Raw genomic sequence first — 21488 nt, 5'->3', positions numbered from 1 at the left:
ACAGTAAATATGCTTTCCTAATCACAAATGACCTCCATTCTGCAATCTATAAGACAAGTTTTCAGTGTCTATCAGGCTTATTTACCTTTTTTTCCTGAGTAGTCAAAAGTGGTACACTATCTCTTCTCTGTCCAATTTTTATCTAGATTTCTTGTTAGGTCATATCGATCACAAAATATTTGTCACTTTGAGGGTGAGAGAAAGAGAATTCATCGTATCTATGTAAAGTTGCTTCAAGTTCAAATTTTTTTTTTGTTTTTTTCATGGGCAGGCACTGGGAATCGAACCCAGGTCCTCTGGCATGGCAGGCAAGCATTCTTGCCTGCTGAGCCACCGTGGCCCACCCTCAAGTTCAAATTTTAAGGTATAGTTTTTAATCAGCTATATCCCCGCAGTATTACTATTGTGTTCTTATTGCTACAATAAAAATCTGTGCACATGTTTAAAACTAATGGATTTCAGTCCTTTCTAGTACAGTTATGAAAATTGTTTTCTTTGCAAAATTGAAGGCCCCATATCCTGAGATCTCATGGGAATGGCTACTTAGGTTTTATGAACTTCCACGTAAAGAACAACCTCCAAGATTCTTCCCTGTTACTCTCTTTGTTTATGTGCCACCAGCAAATGGCCCCCACCTCAGAATACACTGATGGCAATCTGTATTTTATGTGTGATAGACTAATGCACACCCCTCTGTGCGTTATACATAGTGCTACTCTGGATGGGATAACAAAGGCCACGTATACCTAAGAATACAGGTCTTTGATTATCTATCAAGCCCACTAACTGGCTTTCTTCCCTCTTCAAGGGCTTGCACTCCCAGTAGGTGAATTATATCTTGCTATCTGTATTTACCTCCCTGACTCTTCAGGGAAAATTATTTCATCAACTGCATCTACATTTTTATTTCTATAATTGTACATGAAAGTAAATTGCCTACTTTATAAATTAACACTAACATAAAATCTTACGAAAGCATACACTCTGCTATGCTGGATGCAGACCCACTTCAGCTCTAAAATTTCATTAGCAAAAGTAGAAAGGATGTAGGAATAACATGTAGTCAGGACCCATGTAAAAACCCAGCTTTACCATGCCCTAGTGGATCTTTCCTTTCAAGGGAAATGTTTCCAGCTCCCTTCCTCTGTATGGATGTTCCCTCCATTGAGTGATATGGAGACTTAGAAACATTCTTAAAATTAAATTCCAACCAGCTATTACTAATTAGTAAGAGCCAACATGTGAGATCTCACCAATTTGCCATCCCATGTCCAAATCCAAGATGTCCATGATCATAAAATATATGACCCACAGAACCTAGGATGCTTCTACCCATGTTAACACTGTGCTTCTCCCTCAACTAGCCACCAACCCTGGTGGCTCTTTTTATATAATTAAGTTTGTTCCAGGTTATTCCCTATACCTTCAAGCTTCCTTTAAAAAAAAAAAAAACTTTATAAAAGTAAAAAATGGAAAGAAACTTTGTGTTAGATAATTTTGAAAGTAATTCACACTGCGTGTTGTCAGCATTATCTACCAAAATTGTTGCTTTCTTTTGGTCAACTTGCTTTTTTGAGGTGCAATTTTACAACTTTACAACTCTCATTGACAGGCTTTGCTAGGACCTGGGCAACTCTCCTTTCTGTGATTTTTTTTTTAAGAAGCAGAAAGAATTTTATAGCTTAGACTGGAAGTACCAATTTAAAATCTAAATATTATAATGATAACCCCAAACGAGTCAGTTTATAAATTAAGAAAATTCCAAAAAAACTAAAATGTGGGAACTTCCGTGCCACTCCCTTGCTCTACAAATAATTAAAAGTAAAAAAAGTTTCTGCGTAGGAAATATGTAAAACATGTTTGGTTTTGGTTGTTGTTTTATTTGGGGGGTTCGGGGGAGTAAATCCCAAACTCACAATTTGGAGTTTGTCTTTCTTTGTTTCCGTGGAAATAATCAATGATTCCATAGTAACAGAAATAGGTTACTTGTCTCAACTTAAATATACAAAAATACAATTTCTCTCCAATCTCACCATTTTTTTCTCTCTTTGTTTAACTATATTGGTGATGCAGTGTCTAGACTTCTTGGAACAAGTGATGGTGTCTGGAATGTATTCTCTGGGTTTGAAAGTGGCTATTCAGGACTCCTACGCCCTCACATGTAAAAATCTGGTGTTTTTGGAATATGTAAAAATCATCAAGGACTTAACCAAAAAAATATTGATCCATTGCTGCTATAACTTTAAGCAGCTACACACAGGGAAATACTGCATGGGTTCATCCATTTTATCTGCATCATCCCATTGGAATGTGGTTCCCATCAGCCATTGCATATTGAAAAAAATGCAAAACGAGTAATGTGTAGTCACGAAAGAATCATGGCAGATATTTTTTCATCAGATATTTTCTGTCTTCGAAAGACACCAGTAAAAAAATTAGATTAAGGAGTATACATCCATTCTTGTTACGGTTTTAATAAGTAATCCATGGGAATTTATTAAGTTAAAAGGGCAGACTTTGGATATCGTGAATCATTCTCTTAGTCCTTTGTCATTTTTTATCTGGACAAAATGAAAGCAGTCTCTGAGGCACCCAGATATAAACAATGTTTGTGAAGCCTGGATTATTAAGTCTGACTGCAGTTTATCTGTCTTCTTAAGGAAATCAAACTGTATGCTCCCAGAGAAAGTTCAGAGTTATTTGTCACCAATTACCCAAAGCTGAGAGTTGATCTTACACGTAGCTGTAGTCATTTCCTGTAAGTACTTGCTCCTAATTTTACAAGGCTGTCACTTCTTGAGGCTGAATCCTAGAAAATATAAATCTACTACAGAAGAGATTTACTGTAAAAGTTTATCCAGGGATAATAGTCTGAAGGGACATAACACGCCATAGCAATAACTTGCTTAGAAAAAACTCGGTCCTTAATTTTCAAACAACTTTCTCAAGCTCTTATAGCATGTCTGTCACAAAGTAATAATAATAATAATAACCAGGAAGATTTTTTTCATTAAAAGAAACACATACACACATATAACACATTGAACTGAACTGTTTTTTTTTTTAACAGAACCAAGAAAAACAGCATCAAATTAAGTTCCTAAGCATGCAATTTAGTCACCATTGAAGAAAAATAAGTATTCTGTGCTTAGATAATTTCATATTTGGTGAAAATCTACTCTGACCTGCTGCAAATCTACTAGGATTTGTAAATTGAATTAAAGAAACATTTCCCAAGTATATTCCTTAGAGCACTAGTACTGAGCCAAATTAATAGGATTAAAGCAAAAAAATAATAACTTGAGAAATGCTGGTGTAACCACCTTTAGACAAACTTCTTTGAGCTATGATTTCTTAGCATTTTAAAAAAATGTAGGTCCCTGTCAAAGAAGAAAATGTATTTTGCAGCATTGCTCAAATGCATTAGAACACCAAAACTTTTTTATCAGTGGAACTAGTGTTCAAAAAGTACATTGTAGGGAATGCTAAATTTAAGGATATTCAAACCCTATGTAACAGGCAAATCACCTGTCTGAAATGGCCAGGGAACTCTCATCCCTGAAATTCTCCTTTACAGAGGTTTCATTGGCAAGGCAGATACCTCCCATAGGGTCATTTGATGTGAAATAATATTTGCTGCAATGTGACTCCACAGTCTGTCCTTATTTGAAAAATTGATAGCCATTGAATACCTGAATTTATTGTCTGTTTAAGGAGGACTAGGTTAATGATAAGCAGAGTTGGCTAAGATATTTGTCTAAAGGTTATAAAAACACTTTATGGGGAGGTGATAAAATTAATATTTATTATGAGCTGAGAATTATCAATGGCCAAGAAACATGTACAATTGGTAGCCATTGGAAATGGAAGGCTTTCTCCTTGCGTCCTTTCATTAAACCATTGTACGATTATTTATTGAATACTAGGCATTGCATTGAGTATTGTAAAATACTAAGAAAAATGAAACTTGTTCTTTGCTCTTAAAGGAGATGACAGTTTTACTAGAACAGGGATGAGTGCTGTGAGAGCGCAGAGGCAGAAACAGAAATCTCTGATAGTATTCAACAACAAGCTAACTTACTAATATCACCAGGCCTCTCAATTGCTCTTGGCCCAAACTACAAAAGAAGGTTTTTTTTTATGTAGGTATGATTGTACTCAGTGGTATCTTGTTGAAACACATTAGACAATGTATGGTAGAAATAAGAACATAATCATACTTCAGGGTTATGTAGGTAAGCATGAATTTTCCCTGGACCTCCTTTTCTTCATTGTAAGAATATGTATTATCCCCAATACATATTTTACTGAATACTATGACTTAGTGAAAAATGATTTGACTATTTCATAATTCATTCCAATGAACACATTAGACAAAAGTTTAGTTTGTTAGATTTAGGGTTGTTTCATTAAGGCTGCCACTATTTATAGCAAATAGATATAATAGAACAGTGATTAGCTTGGGACAGAGATGTATTTATTCCATAGTTACTTTATTGCTATATTTCTCCATGAATATTAAATAACATCTGATGGGCCAGTCTCTATTTTGGTATTTGTCTTGATTCAGAATCATGTCTTTTGAATACTGAAAATACCAGGAATTAGAACACAAAGTGACTTAGATTTTGCCAATTTATACATGCACTGATACTCAAACTTAACAAATTAAGAAGAATAAAGAACCATAGACCTTATGGTTTTTCATCAAAATCATTCCTATAACCTTTTGGGGTTGAGAAACCTTGTTTCCATGAGATGGTTCTGGTTCTGAAACTTTGTGATGTTGATCAAATTTAGAAACTCAGAAATATAACTGATGATATATGAAAATTCAATTCTCAAAGAACTCAACTTTCTCGGGAGCAACGTATGGTAGAAATAAGAACATAATGATACTTCAGGGTTATGGAGGTGAGCATGAAATTTCCCTGGACCTCCCTTTCTTCATTGCAAGAATATGTATTATCCCCCAATACATATTTTACTGAATACTACGACTTAGTGAAAAATGATTTGACTATTTCATAATTCATTCCAATGAAAAAGATTCTGAGAATTAAAGGAGTTGAAAAGGAAACACTGAGAGTGAGGTAAGAATGGAAAAGAGCAAGAGCCCAAAGAGACATCATTATTTGTAATGCTTTATTTCTTTTATGTAAAAAAAAAAAAAGTGATGAGAAAATGGCAAATGATAGCATTTATCAATTCTCTGTATTGATATATACGTACTTCTTGCATTATTCCTCTATTCATTTTTTTTCAGTTAGAAAGAAATTTTTACTAACAGTTAATGTGATGATTCATTCATTCAACAAATATTTGTTAAGAGCCTACTATGTGACAGGTGCTAGCAATAAAATGGGGGAAAAAACCACACATCATACTTGTCCTCATGGAGTTTATACTTTAGATGTGAAACGTTTGAGATCTGACATAGAATGTTTAAGAAGACAAAGTCATAAACGGGGATGAAATAACTTGTAAGGCTACTTTGGGAGTGAGGCTGCTGCTGTATTGATTCAGTAAGCAAAGGTCATCTATACTTTTAGAAATTGTCCTATTGTTGGTCAAAATAGAGCTTGACTTTAATCACGCACTGACCGTGGGCCACATGGATAATGGAGTCGTGTGCATTTCTACACTTCTCTCTGGATGGAACCCCGAGTTCACGTACAATTTTCTTTGATTCCTTCTAGTATATGACTGCTGCTGCTCCTATGCAAGGGACCTACATTCCCCAGTACACGCCCGTGCCTCCAACAGCTGTCTCTATTGAAGTAAGTCTCTCTTTGTCTTACAGGAAGAGGTGAGAGAGAGAGATAAATCTCAGCCACATAAAATGGGCTCCTTCTCTCTATGACCCAAGGAATCCTTGTGCATGATTTTCTGCTGCTCTAAGATTTGAAATTGCAAGCTCAGTATATAAAAGTATGTCCATTTACACGAACATGCTTATGTTTCTATTTGCACACAAAATGAGCTAATCTACCATAGAAGCATGAGGGAAGTTTGATTTTCATATTTACAGAAATTGCCACCCCATTAAACATTAAACACAAATGCTCATTAATTGGGAGAGAAAAAAAAATTGCAAAGCTTCTAGACAGAACTAGTTCTCTAGTGCCCTGTTATTCAGACTGGTCTCTGGACCAGCATCATTGACATCAACTGGCAGCTTATTAGAATGCAGATTCTCAGGCACCACCAGTGCTACCAAATCAGAATATGTGTTTTAACAAGATCCAATTGCACACTAAAGTTTGAGAGATAGTGGACCTAATGTATTGGTTCTCATACTTTCCTCCACATTTAAATTATTTCAGGAGTTTAAATACCTGAGTCTTATCCCCAAAGATTTTGATTTATTTGTCTGGGGTGCAGACTGGATGTAAGGATTTTTAAGAGTTCCTCAGGTAATTCGAAGGTGTGCTAAAGGTTTAGAACTACTGCTCCGGTGAATGAACCTTGACAGGTTTGTGGCTTTGTCCAGACAAGAAAGAAAATATAAGACCACTCTTATTTCTGTGGACACAATGAATGATGAAGGCACAATGAATGATGAAGCTTTGTCCTTTTCCTTTTCTTCTTCCATTGGACTGGATCTGTCCCTCCATACATCATTTTATTGGACAGAGTCATCAAGCTACACAGAAAAGAAGGGAGCGTAGAGCTGTGTTGGTGGTGTGAAACATTTAGACTGGTGTACTTCTCTCAGGCTCTCCCATTATTATTTTCTTTCTTTCTTTCTTTTTTTTTTTGCCCTCCTGATGTACATGTGCTATCATGGACACAGTGTCTTCCTTTCCTTGAGCTGGGACTTCTCTAGAGTTAATGCCACTGCTACTCCATGAGTTGACCAGATAATATGTTGACATCTCACATGACAGTCCACCAGAGTCTCCCAACCTCTATAACCATGGACGTCAGGAATCCCAAATCACCTCCCACACCATAGGATAGTCATACTTCACTGGCTATATTTCAATCCATAAGGGGAATCCTTACAGACTAAATGGGTTCTTTTAAAATGTTTACTTTCACTTCTTTTTGGCATATAGCAAATATTTGCTAATGCCAAGACTCAGAAGACCCAAACTTTTAAAAGGACATTATCAAATAGTTTAGGAAACCAGGGAGGCCTAATTTTGAAACGTATTTGTGTGTCTGTGTGTGTGTGTGTATGTTCCATACTTGTGGGCCCCCAAAGAATACATTAACCAGGTTGTAATTGGATTTTCAGAAATTTCAAGAATATATGTTTAAAATATATGTTATTTGCTATTTTAAGCTTTCAAAAAACACTATTATAGGCAATGAGAAAATTATAAGCCTGGACCTTCTAGGCTATTTAAGCGTACCTCTCTGCAATATATTTGCATTTCTCTATGTGTGCAGCAAAGATGTATGCTTACATATTGAATTTGAGCGCTTTGATGACTGTGAAATGATAAAGCACATTTGGCAGTGTAGCTTATTGAAAACAGTTTAATTATACTTAAATCTGGGATAGAAAAAGATTCTGTCAAACCAATAAGACTTTTTTGTTCTTATTTGCCTCCTAAGGGTGTTGTTGCTGATACCTCCCCCCAGACAGTGGCACCTTCATCCCAGGACACCAGTGGTCAGCAGCAACAGATAGCAGTGGACACACCCAACGAACATGCACCTGCATATTCTTACCAACAGTCAAAGTAAGTTCAAGGTATACGAGCTTCTTTCCCTTAGGATCAACCAACCTGGCATTACTCTCTAATGTTGTATCTGCCTGCTTTTGCTGCATAATAAACCACCCAAACTTAATGACAAACATTGGTTTAGCTCATGATTGTGTGGGTTGGCAATTTGGGCTGACCTCCTGGGGATAGTTCTTCTGGTCCTGGATGGACACACTCATGCATCTGTCATCTATGCAGCAGCTCTACTTCTGGGTATTGGCTAGCTGTTGGCTTGCATGATGGAGTGAGTGGCCATGTTGGAGTGACTGGCCATGTGTTTATCATCCTCTAGCAGCTTATTCACTTGGAAGTCTTCAAATCCCAAGAACAGCAAGAGAGTAAATCCCAATGTACAAACACTTTTTCAGTTCTCTGCTCATGGCTCATTTGCTACCATCTTATGAGCTAAAACAAGTTACATGGCCAAGCCTGGAGTCAGTGTAGGAGGACACTGCCAAAAAGTATGGATACAGGAAGGGGCATCCCAGCCTCTTAATAGATGATGTAACATACATATTTTTGAAAATTCCAGTATTCTCACCTGAAACTAGATAGTAACTTTGCATTTTGATCAGTTTCTTTGTCTGAAAAGAAAAAACACTCACCTTGTAGGGTTGTTTTGAATACCCAGAGAAATAATTCCTGAGAAGGAGTATTATAAAATAAAAAAGGAATACACAGTAAATTTGATATAGGAATTAAATGGCAAAGGAAAAATCAGATTTTCTCCCAAAAATCTTTGTCAAACATAAAGCAAAGTAGACTTGACTTTGTATAGTCATGTAGACTAAAGCATGAGAGCTTCTGGTTGAAACCAAAGGATGGAACAAAAGGAAAATCTATGTGCAGCTGTCTTGGCATGCAAACAATTGTATTTTGAAGATAACAATAAAATCCCTGGTGAATAGAGAGCTCCCAAATCCTGCCTGTCTCCTGAGTGTTACATTTCCTCATCACCATTCCTCTTTAACCTCAATACACATTAAGAGATTTGTTTGTGGTTAAAAGATTATCAAGGAAATGGATTCTTCCATATGTGGCTTAGCTTCTAAAGTCAGCCCTGTGAATTAAATGTGCTCAAAAGATGACTCAGCCTTATAAATATGAGGCATTATTGTTATTGTCATTATTATTCTCATATAATAACTTTCAGGGAAAATCATGAGTTACGCAGTTTTTTTAAAAAAAATCTATAGCTTGTATGAGTCACTTTTCCACACACCAAACAATATACTGTTCCCTGTTCCAAACTCAATGGATTTTTTTTCCATCGGCTCAATGGGTTATATGTGGGGAAAGGGGAAAGGAGCAGAGATTGGCCACATAGAAGCACAGTGAGAGACAGATACTGTTATTTGCCAGAAACACCTTTCAAAACTTGGTGAGCAGTTAAAACTGGCTTTGGTTGTTCTGAAGCATAATATGGGAATAAGTAATCCTAAACCCTTCCTACTAACAGTTTAATGTCTGGATGAAGGAAAAAGATGTTTTTATTTATTCAACGAACAGTTTCTTATTGAGCACCTCCTAGGAAAGAGATAATATTCTGGGTGCTAGGGAAAACCATTATAAAGGCAGATGCAACCCCTGCTCTCTTGGAGTTCATATTCTAGACTCACAATTGCTGAATTCATCATTAGACAATCAGAAAGAAATATAGAATTGAAAAGCAAGAATTTAGAAAACTCTTGTGGTGTAGAGTAACTGGTAAATACCTAAGATTGTATATCAGCTGAAATAGACAAAGGATTTGGAAGCAGTGAAAGCAGACTGTCCTATTTATTGCAGTGTTCCAAGCAAGAGGGTATCTTGAATGGTCTGAATTTCACAAATGCTGGCTCATTTACACTAGTAATAAGATAGTAGGGGAAGAAGTAGCGTGGGGATAGACAAAAGGAAGGGAACAGGCAAACAGAACTTTAAAATTCCCAGCAAAAAAACAGTTATTGATGCCACTAATAGAAGTAGATGAGATAGCCCAGGAGGGCCTTATTGGCAGACAAAGACAAGGAATTTTCTTATCTTACAATACATCTAATCAAAGAAGCTTTATTCTTTGAAATATTTCATGAAGTCAGAATCTGATCACATAACACAATTTTTGAAATGTGTTTAAAACTATGTCATACCATGGTTATGTTTCTTGAGCCATGGATTCTTATGGTTGATAATGCTGAGATTTCCCCTGATAATAGCAAGGAAAGAAATCCTTCATCCATTGTCCTCACAGTGCTACAATTATTATGAGGTTTCCTGGTTGGAACGACTTTTCCTTTGCATGTGTGCAGGAATGTATGTTACAGGATATTCCTCAGCAGGTGTGCTCGTTGCTGCAACATGCCAGAGATGAAAGCACGCTGGAACAGGGAACATTTCAAATGTGTGACATATGACAAACCCTTGCATTGCCTTGCAGACATTTCTGTAAACCTGGAGAAAATGTTTAACAGGTCCTGTTTATATTTTCAACTTCCTCTCTTTTGCAAGATATGAAGTACCAGGTGCTTTCGACTTGAGAAAATGTTATCCAATGAAAATAAAGAAAATATCCAAAATCAAATAAATTAATAGAGTACATTGGCATCTGAAAGCTTATCGAAGGAACCAATTAATATGACCTTCCAAGTTTCTATCAGTTTTAACCAAGGGAGACAGACTTATGTCATGGCATAGCCTATGTTTCTTCAGAGCCATTCAAGGAAACACTGGAAATTGAGCTAAGTGTTTGGGTTATAGCAAACCCTGTTTTCTTTTTCAGAGACAATCATCACAGGGAAAAATCTGATCCAGGAGCATCCACAAAGTATTTATTAAGCCAGCATTTATATAGCTTGCTCCATAAACTCGATCACGTCCCAGCCCTGTTTTTTGTTTTTGTTTTTTGAAAAAGCAATATGATCATGTCTTCACGAAATATTCACATCGGGCAGATTTGACATTTTCTAGAGGTAGGACTGTGTTATCCTTATTGAGACCCCCCGCCCCCAGAAATTTACTCCATTCCAGTCTCATTTGGAAACCAAGCCTCACGCAATATCCCTGAAGTTATAGGCCACAGATGTCCGCCTATACTTTCACTTTACTTTCATGTAAAGTGAAGACCATCTCCAAAATATTTTAGCCTATCCACCTATCTTGAATGTGCCAAATTTCACAAAGGCCAGCTCATTTCCAGCATCCATTATGTTAATTAACAAGCTACTCCTTTCATCAGCAACCTATTTCTAACAATTATTATGCTAATTGAGATATGGGTAGCTTTAAGAAATTGTAGGAATCTCTGGCCTTCTCATTAAAAGCTAGCTGACCTCCGGAGGGGTGTGACATTCTGATTAGGGCACCTAAGTGTCCCAGTAAAGTAGTTTAACCCATTAGGCATGGATTTAATACTATATATGTTAAATGTCTGTATTAAATATCTATACATGTCTGCACTAAAAGTATTTTGAAGTGAATTACAGACATCACAACTGAAGGTTTTAGGAGAAACATTTGAGAAAGACAAATGGTTTACCTGTGAGTGTATGGGTTCTGTTTGGAATATGTCAGAAAATATTTTAATATTCCAAATTCCACTTTCTGTGTTAGGAAATCAGGGATTCACATTTTCTAGCCATGCATTTTTCCCCATTGTTCAAAAACGGCTCAGTGCAAAAAAAAAGGGGGGGCTTGGCTCTTAGTACAGAAGACCAAATTAATAACTGTTGCTTATTTTGGAAATCCTATGGGAATTCCAGTTCTCATCCAAGTTATAATCTGTTTTTCCTTGTGCTATTTGGGAAACCTTAAAAATAACTAGGATCTGAAAAGTATAAGTCTTCAGGCAAAGCTAAATTCTAATATGCAGAATCAAAAGTCCTTCATTCAAATTCTACCATTACCACTTGCTAGTGGTCGTTCAAAAGCCCTTCCAAGCCTCATTTTCCTTCTGTGTAAAATGAGGGAATTAGATCAGTGTTCGAGAGTGTAAATTAGGACTCTGGTGCTGAGCACAAATTTACCACCATGCCCTGGAGTGGGGTGGGGTAGGAGGGAAACCGTCTATGGTCAATTTAAGTTGGAAAACACTGCTTTAAATGAAGTGAAATGCATTTCTTAATTGCAATTCTCTTCAAAGCCATTAAAATGCTAATGGCATGACCTCCTAGAGGGTCAGATAAATACTTCAAATTCTTTGCTTCCTGAAGGTTTAAGGTGCATGCTGTCCACCTCCTAAGGAATTAAAAAAGGATTTCTTTTTTTTTTCTTTCTTTAACATATTAAATTAATAAAAATATAACAAAATTCTGATTATCTACATGGTGATTATTTTGATACTAATTTAAAATATTACGTTCTTTCAAAATTAGTTCTTTGTTGATGCCCTAACTGCATGTTTGGATTGCCTGTGGTTCAGTAGTGGGAATATAATATGCAATATTTCCCAAACTCTGGACCACAGAATCCCTCTTTTCACTTAGCATTATCGGGAAAGACACTGGTAAAGATCACGTTGTTAGATGGTCTCTAATATTACTTCCAGCTCTAAAAGTCTCACATTCTAAGATTTTGGTTTGCTATATCCCTATCTTCCATTCTCTACTTTTTTCTTCTTTTTTCGGGGGACGGGTGGAGGGTGGGGAGGGGTGGGATGTGGCGCTGAAGATGGGAGGGTTTTACGTGACTGTATTGTCTTAAGTCAGTCAAACCCCTCACCTTCCAACATTTACACTGACCTTGGAAGGTCTTCTTCTCAACCCTGGCATTGTAAAATCTTATCTGGCTAATTGGAGAAGGTCCACGTGAACTCTCATAAACACCAATCTCTTATACACTGTGAATATATTAATGATGTTTCAATTACATCCTTGATTGCCATAATTAACAAGTTTTTTTAAGTTTGTGAGTAACAATACATTCTCTTTGCCCAGTGCTTTACAGTTTGCAAATGGTTTCATACATACGATCTCCTTCACATGAGTTCTTCTTTCTAATTTGCAACACATTTTGTTTCTAAAGTAGTCTCACTGTCCAACTGGAAATGTTTCTGTTGTTAATAATTTCAGCCTTGAAAATGTGAAAGGCTTTTTTTATTTTTATGGATAACTGCAGCACATCAGTATTATGTAAATGTGTACTTTCACACTTCATCTAGGACAGAGAGTGTGGACAGGGGTGGATTTAATTCTATTAAATAACAATGCCTTTTGCCTTCAGTCTTCAGCTAACAACTACAAAAATGGGAAGTTCAACCATTTCTTTCTCTTCATTTGTTATCATATGGCAATGAGGCCACTTTAAGAACAAGCAAGTAATGGGAGAGGGTATTTGAAAATATTTACAAACAGTTATGAAACCTGAATGTAGCTCCAGCCTGTCTTATAAATATGGATGCTTCTGAAACTTTTGCATCCATAAAGATTCTCAGCAGTGAGGTCTTCTATATCAGTGTAACCTGTTGAGTAAGACATTGTTCATTGAGCAGCTATTTTAGAGATTTGTGGTGTTTAGGGTATTTTCTGCTCCATGCACAACACTACAAAGGGAAAAGGTGGGGGTGAGGAGCAAAGAACAGAACCACAAACAAACAGAAAAAAAACACACCACCAAAGAAAGCAATCTTGTTTCTATAGCAGGATAGACTTTTAGAAATTAATGGGGCAAGACTTGTATAGTATGCAAAAGCATACAAAGACAGCTAAAGTACAGGTCATGATTCCCACAACTGCTAATGTTTCAGTTCGCTAAAGCTGCCAGAATGCGACAGACCAGAAATGGGTTGGCTTTTACAATGGGGATTTATTAGCTTACAAATTTACACTTCAAAGTCCCTGCAAATGTCCAAATTAAGGCATCACCAGGATAATACTTTCTGTGAAGAAAAGCCGCCAGCATCTGGAACAGCTCTGTCACATGGGAGAGCACATGGCAGGCGTCTGCTGCTCCTCTCCATTCTGTTACCTTTAGATTCTGGCTTCAGTGGCTTCCTCTCTCAGCCCCTCTGGGGACTTTTTCTCTCTAAGCTCTCTCTGCCTTTTCTGTCCTTTATCCTGTCATAAAGAACTTTCAGTAAAAGGATTAAGAACTACCTTGAATAGGCTGAGTCACACATCTCAATTGAAATAACCTAATCAAATGGTTCCACCCACAACAGGTCTGCACCTACTGGAATTGATTAAAGGAAGATGACCTTTTCTAGGGCACGGAGCAGCTTCAAACCAGCACAATTCATAACGCTACTGGGGAAAAGCAGTGGATTCTTGAGGCCAATGCTCTCAATGATCAATTCCTGAGACACCAGGGTTTCAAAGAAAGAGTTTATTGCTAGGTGTGAAGCAGGAGAGCAAATGACCTATTGGCCCAAAAATCTGTCTCCCAAACGGCAGTAATTCTGATAGTTTTATAATATTAAAAGATGGGCAGGTTTTAGGATAATGAGCGCATGTCTCTAGATGATGTAATTAGAAGTGATCTAATTATTGAGCATGCACAGATTGATTACATGCTTAGTCACAGGACCTATGTAGAAAATGGCAGCTTTAATATGATGATGGGCGTGATTTTTAATATCATGAGGTATAGGCAACTTATAGGTTAAAGTCTAAGCTACTGTGCACATTAGGCCGGTCCATTTTGGTTAGATCCAGCTTGGTTATCAAGATAGCTTTGGACTTGGTGTGGATTAGTTTTGGGTTGACCCAAAGGCCCTTCATTAATAAACATTTCTGGGCTGTCTTTAGTCATCACTAGACTCAAAAGTGGGAAATATTGGATAAAATGGGTACAAGTGAGGGTCAGTTGCAGGTTTTTACACTCACAAGGGCACAAGATAAAGGCTATACAATCATTATTGGAGATCAAAGTGTTGGATTACAGTGCAAAGATTTAGGTATTTCCCTCTGCTTACTCCAATATACCAGAAAGCAAAAAGGAGTATTTATATAGTGATTCAGCAACCATAATCATCCCTTAAATCCTAACTTCTTGGTTTCCAATAATAAAAGTCCTCCTTATTGTTGCTGCTATTATGGAAACTGTAATTGCATTCCTTCTTAGAAGAATTTCCACTTCTATAACAGAAAAAAAAAAAGATGAGTTTCTAGAAACCTGAACTTAGGTTAAAAATTCAAGTGTTCAATCCATCAACTAGTTGCTTTTCTTACATGACTATAGTAACAAATTAATCAGGTTCCTAAAAGCGACAGCTAGCTCACAGGATGGCTTTTTGAAAATTAGGAAAAAGAGCCTTTTCTGGGTCTTTTAGGCTCAGTGCTGTGCAGCATAACATGACTGTGTGAATTTGATTAAAGTCCCCTTGTTTACAGCAGATGCAGCCCTGCACCAGAGTACATAACTTTCACAGCAGATTCTGGGTTGGAATTTAGCCACCGCACGTTCCCTCTGCCATGTGTTGGTTGCACTGAACAGCCATGTCTGGCAGTCCTGAGGCTTCTTAACTCACAAGGTGCAGAAGAAACTGCAGAACTTTTTCTGTCATCCTGTGCTGTGAGGGAAGAGAACTTAATCTAAATGTGACCTGCAATTAGTTTAAAGATTCTTCTTCCCACAACACATACTGAATGTATTTATCAAAATCTTAATCTATGGACAGAAAAGCTCAGCCTGCTAGATGCTAGAGGCTCAACCCTGCAGTATGGATGGGGCCTCAGAAGAAACCATTCTGTGAACTGGGTTGGACAAAATGGATGTAGTAAAAATGCTATTTGCGTAAGCACCTATTATGTGCATACCACACTGAAAGACTCCTAAAGAATAAAAAAAAATAAAAATAATATATAGTCCTTTGCAATTTTGGTGGGGGCTAAGTAAAGAAGAAGAGAAAAAGAGAAAGACAACAAAACTTCATTGATCTCTTAACTGCCTTATGTATATACCAGGCCAATAAGGCTTATGTTATTCTTGGAGATTCTTGGAGAATACCATAAGGTAACATACAATCCAGAACTCTATGTCAGGTACACGGTAGGGACTCACATATTTGGTTACTGAGTTGTGATGAATCTCATGGGAGTTTGGAAGGGATAGAATTACTCAAAGAATCTTTAGAAGCGCTATAACATAAGCAAGACATTGAAACATAAGTTCTGTGCACACAGGGAGTGTTGCCTGTCAGTGTAATTGGTATTATCTTGTTTCTTCAGAACTGAAAGATATTCTTGATCTATTAGCCTTGATTTTCAATATGACCAAACTCTCTGGCCTGAATACATATTTCACCAATATATTTTTGGTTGACAGCGGGAGAACTTGGCATTCTCAAAGTCCAATGTCTTTTACAACTTCCTTGTTGATGTTATACTATTGAAAGAGCTTGGTTTCTTTTAAAGAGACTTCCCTGGAAAAGAGCACAAAAGACTATTGCAAAGTTGCATTGTATTAGTGACCACTCTCATTTTTTGTTTTCACAGACCATAAACAGGACTAAAGAATGTCCGTCTTGAAACTTTGCCTTGAATGAAGATACTTCATTGAACAAGAAGTTGGCTTCCAGTTTGCACAGGCGTCAACTGAATGCTTGCTTTCTTTCTTTTTTTTTTTTTTTTTAATTTTTTTAATTTTCTACTTTACCCAATGAAAACAAAGTGTTTTTATGTGCTGTGCAAATGGTTCCTTCATGTGGTCTGACAGTTTTATTTTTGTCATCATTTTTTTAATTGAAGAAATAAAATCCCAGAAGAGGGAAAAAAAACAGCAAAATGGAACATCGAAGGTTGACATTTTATCTGGAAGAACATTTGAATTCAGAATTTACCTGAAGGTGTAAATACATATTTTTTTTTTAAAACAGCAAACCTGATGTCAAGAGGCAGGCAAGCAGAAATGGAAAGAAATTGTCTTCCTCAGTAATTAAGCTACTCTTTCTCTCTTTTTCCCTTCTTGTTTAAATCTAGTGGGTTGGTTTTTTATTTTATTTTTTCTTAGAAATTTTAGGTAAGGTTTATCTTGAATCTTAATTGCCTTAATTTTAAGGACGTCAAAGGCTCTCGAGGCAAGCTGTCAACGTCTTGTTAAAAAAAAAATCAAGAAAGAATTAAAATATTGTGCCAGCTTTGACTGGTACAGAAGTTTAAGACTATGAGTTTTTAGGGTGAAAAAAACTGTACAGTTTAAAAGAAAATGTTTTTCTTCATTTGAAGAAAATTTGTTGATAAAAGAAACCATGGCAACTGCAAGAATTGGGAAAATGCTGGGACTTTTCATGAACTTTGTCTAAGTATTGACATGAATCATTCTAGAAGGCAAAAACATTTTATGGTAAAGTTATTAACGTTGGTTTAAAAACAACTGCATTAGAAATAATGCGTGTTTGGGGGGCAGAATGCAGATTTTTTTTATTTACAAAGCGTGATCGCTAGCAAAAGCATTAGTGCTTTTTATCTGCAGTCTTTTTTATGAGCTTTACAAAGTTTTTAGTCAGCTTTGCTTGTCACATTGCAAAACCTAGCTTAAGAGCATAAAAAAAAACTTAAGTAGATAGGAGCTTATGGTCAAAAAGTGCAAAAAAACAAAAAAAGCAATAGATAGAGAAATTGTTGACAATTTCTGTAGTCTTTCCTAGTTGTGATCAAATTCAGCCTATGGATGGCCTATTTTATACCAAAGATGAAGTGGCACCCTATTGCAGTCAAGAAGATAGAATTTGTTTTACTTTTTTTTTTTTTTTTGGTTTAAATTTTATTTGACCTACATGGCCGGACCAGTTCTTACTTTGTTGTTTGTTTAAACTATCTTCCACTGGTGTTTTACATACTGCAAAAAAAAAAAAAGTGTTTTGTTTTGTTTTAAATGTATATTTGTTGATAGTAGAAGCTTGCCGCTGCTGTGTTCAGCAGTCCCAGCCTGAAGAGTTCTGGATACCAACTGATAGAGCCAAACGGCTTTAAATTCCAAGAGCTTTTCTGGGTCCGCTCTAGCTCTTTTGAATAGTGAAAGCTATTGGCCACCAATAAGCCAAGACACTTGTTTAACCGGATGAATTTTCTTTATGTGATTTATGAACTAAAGACACTTCCTGTACCTGGTCTGAAAGCATAATGACATTCTGTAAAGTGGTGGAGTGGTATCCTGAGAAAAGATCTCATTTTATTTGTTGTATTTCTTCTAAATTGTGACACCTCTCTGTTTTGTCTTCTCACTTCAGACTTTATCGTCATCCAGCATGAATATCCACCTTAATTCTGCATTTGGGAAAGGGTTATTTTCTTTTCATCTCTTTTTATTGTGTTTTCACATCCTGGTATAGCCAGAAAGGGAGACACCTTAGACCTTTTTATTTCAATTTAACTCCCTGAGGCTAATAGGACCCACAAGATTGAGGATTCTATTAGAGGAATGTAGGTAAGTTTTTTAAAATGCTAGTTGACAATCAAGAAATTATATGATTAATATCAATAAAACCAAAAGAATTAGGTTTGGTCAGTCATTAAAGCCAAAGGAGATCTATTTGCCTAAAGAATTATACAAAATTCTGTCTAAAATGAATTCAGTGGACTTACCAGAAAAATATCACTGCATTTTTTCCCCATGAAATCCATGTTGAGCCTGCAGTTATGCCTGAAATTAAGGACACTGAAACTTTGTTCATCGAACCAATCAATAGAATTGCTTTCTGAATGGTTAGAATCAAAACAGGTGAAAGTCTTTTCACAAAGTAAATAAGTCAGAGAAACCTGTCTTAGTCCAGAAGAAAGGGGAAAATGCATTAAGTGCACTGTAAAAAAAATAAGGTAGGCTTTTAAAAACTAAAAAATTTAAAAGATAAATCATGTTCCCAGTGGGTCAACATGAGTAATGGGGTTGATTTACATGAAACTGTCAATATCACACCATAGAAGAACTAGAAACAAAGACTTAGTCTAGAGGTACACCCTGGTTCTCTTCTTTGCAACCCCAAGCATTGGAAGCTCATACCTAGAGAGTGATTTCATATCTCTATGGTCAGGTTACAGGTGACAGTATATCCAAGCAAATGTAGCATGTGCTAGGTAGAAACTCCAACTGGTCACACCCATTTTTTATTGTCTTTTATGCTTAACAGAGAATTACAAATTCATACGGCTTCCGTTCCATCTTCTAGCTCCTTATGTTTTTAAGGGTGGCACGTAATTTTTATCTTTAAAAAGTGGATCCCCAAATTAAGGGGGTGGGGAGAATAAGAACACAAGTAGGAAAACCTTGTTTTCTGTATTCTGTTCACTCTCTGAACCCTTTATATGAATAAGGATTATAAGCCGGGCATGACTCATTTGAACATGAAAACAACATGCTTTCCTTTGTTTCTGTAAAAATATAATGAACATGAATGTGATACAAAGAAAGTCTCATTTACACAATCAACAATGAGGCTAAGAGGTAGCTACCATGTGGCTGATGAATGTGCCTAGGTAACTTCCGGTTTCTATTTAAAACTGCTGCTTTATTTATACATTCAGAAACATTTTTTTCAACTATGAAATTTCAATTTTTTTAAACCACTCCAGGCAAAAGGAAATCACTCTACCTGTTATTTTACATGTCCATGCGTTGTTTTGTGTTTGGATTGTTCATGCCATTTTGTAAAATTATCTTATTTCAAATCAAAAGGAAAAACAAAGAAGGAAAAATCGCAAAAGTTCAAATTTGCTCCCCTTTATCTGTTATTTCACCTAGGAATCTTTTTTCAAAAGTCAAGTCTGGGGAAAAAAAAGCATCAATGGGTAAGCAACATTAGACAGTACAATAAAAAATCAATATATGTTGTTCAATATGTACAGACATCTGAATCCTAATTTAATCACAAATATATATTATGATGATTTTAATCCTACTTAAGACTATACATTTTTCAAAAGTTGAAGTTAATTTTCCATGTAATCTGGTGCTTAACCAGATTGTTAAGCACTTATTCAGATGTTTCATCTTCTCCTTTTGACTCAACTTGCCAAGTACTTAAATTAAACATCAGAAAACAAACTAAAGCTCTAATCCGAATGGGGCAAACACCATCTCATCCAAACTCTTGTTACATGGTCAGTAAAACAGTGGGTTTTCTTTTAATAATGATAGGTGTGGTCAGGAGAGGCAAAATGCATAGTCACTGGGAATTTCCCGAGGCATGGCCATTTCTTCTAAAGATGTCTTGGATCCTAATGGCCAGAAGATGGATGATGGAAGTGCTGGTGGCAGCCATTTGAACACTGGCATGCTTTGAATATGTCAAGTAATATAATATTCTTAAAAAAAAAAATCCTCTACCTGACTCCGGTTTGGCTGGGTTAGTTTGTTTTACATAGAGTTCAGCAGTTTAGAATGTTGTCTCCATGCTTCACCAGAATCAATCCTTACTGTGACCTTAGCAGATCTGCATTTGACAGAACATATGACTCACTTCTGTCCCCTCCTAATGAAAAACTACCTGGTATTAAAAGCACTCATGTCATAGGTGGAAGACAGAGCTGAAGGAGGCTGAATGAAGCAGGAAGTTGACATCATTTCAGAGTATCTACAAAACTGCTTTGAAATCACTTTTGTGTGCGACCCCAAAAAAACATTCTTTTTTTTTTTTTATAAACCTCATTGAATAATTAGAATGTCTGTTATATACTTATGTATTTTTTACAGTGGCCCAACTTAAAAATCCTCACTCATGAAAAATGAAATTTGATTTTTATCGCACACTTGCAGTCTTCCTCATGATTGAATGATGCTTCAGTGGGCTATCGAAACAGATTATGATGTTAACAGGAGACAGAAATACATTTGGAAACTAAGTCTTACTGTTAATTTGAGTGCATGTACCACTGAAGATGATCTGATGAGCAGGAAGAATTTCTTAAGTGGGTTTCAGCATTAATTTTTTTTTTTAATATGTGGTTTAAAAATCAGAGAGATACATTTATGTACAGGTGTAGCAACATTCTGCATATTTGAGGAATCACATATGGTAATAAAGTTTACTTCAAACAGGTCATAGAAGCTTGATCTACATTATCTTGTCCACAGTTGGGAGAAAAGGATGACGTTTTGTTACTTGTGTTGTGGCTGGCATGCTTCCAAACTTTGGACTCACTGGGACTGACAGCTTCTCACTCGGATTGGAGGGATTGATGGAATTTAAACAGGCTCATTGATTCGCACACTACACCCTTGCTGTCACAGAGTGATAATGGGATTTCATTAATGGATCAATTCGTTTTATAAATGACATCCGCTATGGCATTGGAAGACAGCTGGGTCTGACTCAAGTTTAACATTTCTTATCATTTTAAACTCTGAAGTTGGTTCCTCAGTCCAAGTGCTATTTGTCTTGTGTCCTTTGTGTATTATATCCAGCTCAGGAGAATACAAAGACCAACCATTAAATCCCCTTGTGGCCCCCAAAGGCCTTTTATGAGGCAGAACAGGAAAGTTCACCCCAGATTAGTGATTTCTTTGATTTCCTATGCCAACACGTAAATACTCACTGTGTCACAAAAGAAGGACGATGGTTTCTCAATATTTATTCCTTTTTTTTTTAAAAAAATTTTTTTCTGGGAAGGAAAATAATGTATCATAAGAGTTTCTTCCACTCAGGAAGCTTTAAAGGTGAAGCAGAGGTGAGATCAAGCTTGGATAAATCCATAGGAAGAATCATTCAGCCAAAGTCACACTTGAGCTTTTCTTCCATTTTATTCATTCCATTTAGTAACTGCCCCAATTTCTGAATCTTACAGAAATACAATCACTCTCAATTTTTGAAGGGCTAATTATCTGCTTTGTGGATTTGTCTTCTTTTTTCAACTATTAGACTTT

At 36.4% G+C, this 21488-nt stretch overlaps 1 protein-coding gene across 13 annotated transcripts in view; it reads left to right on the top strand.

Annotated features, from left to right (window-relative positions):
* RBMS3 (RNA binding motif single stranded interacting protein 3) overlaps positions 1–21209 on the top strand; it is a 705592-nt gene extending 684383 nt beyond the window's left edge. For 8 of the 13 annotated variants that reach the window (XM_077129934.1, XM_077129932.1, XM_077129938.1 and 5 more), the window contains 3 exons: positions 5700–5780; positions 7567–7694; positions 16127–21209. In XM_077129934.1, the coding sequence (XP_076986049.1) occupies positions 5700–5780; positions 7567–7694; positions 16127–16133 (216 nt within the window). In that variant the 3' untranslated portion in view covers positions 16134–21209. Of the gene's footprint in view, positions 1–5699; positions 5781–7566; positions 7699–16126 lie in introns of those variants that run through there. The other 5 variants (XM_077129940.1, XM_077129935.1, XM_077129939.1 and 2 more) reach the window with 1 other exon arrangement.
* The last annotated feature ends 279 nt before the right edge of the window (positions 21210–21488 follow it).

The sequence above is a fragment of the Tamandua tetradactyla genome, chromosome 15, assembly GCF_023851605.1.
Source record: "Tamandua tetradactyla isolate mTamTet1 chromosome 15, mTamTet1.pri, whole genome shotgun sequence".
Taxonomy (NCBI): Eukaryota; Metazoa; Chordata; class Mammalia; order Pilosa; family Myrmecophagidae; genus Tamandua; species Tamandua tetradactyla.
The sequence above is the reverse complement of the archived record's forward strand: the minus strand, read 5'-3'. Positions and strand labels throughout refer to the sequence as shown.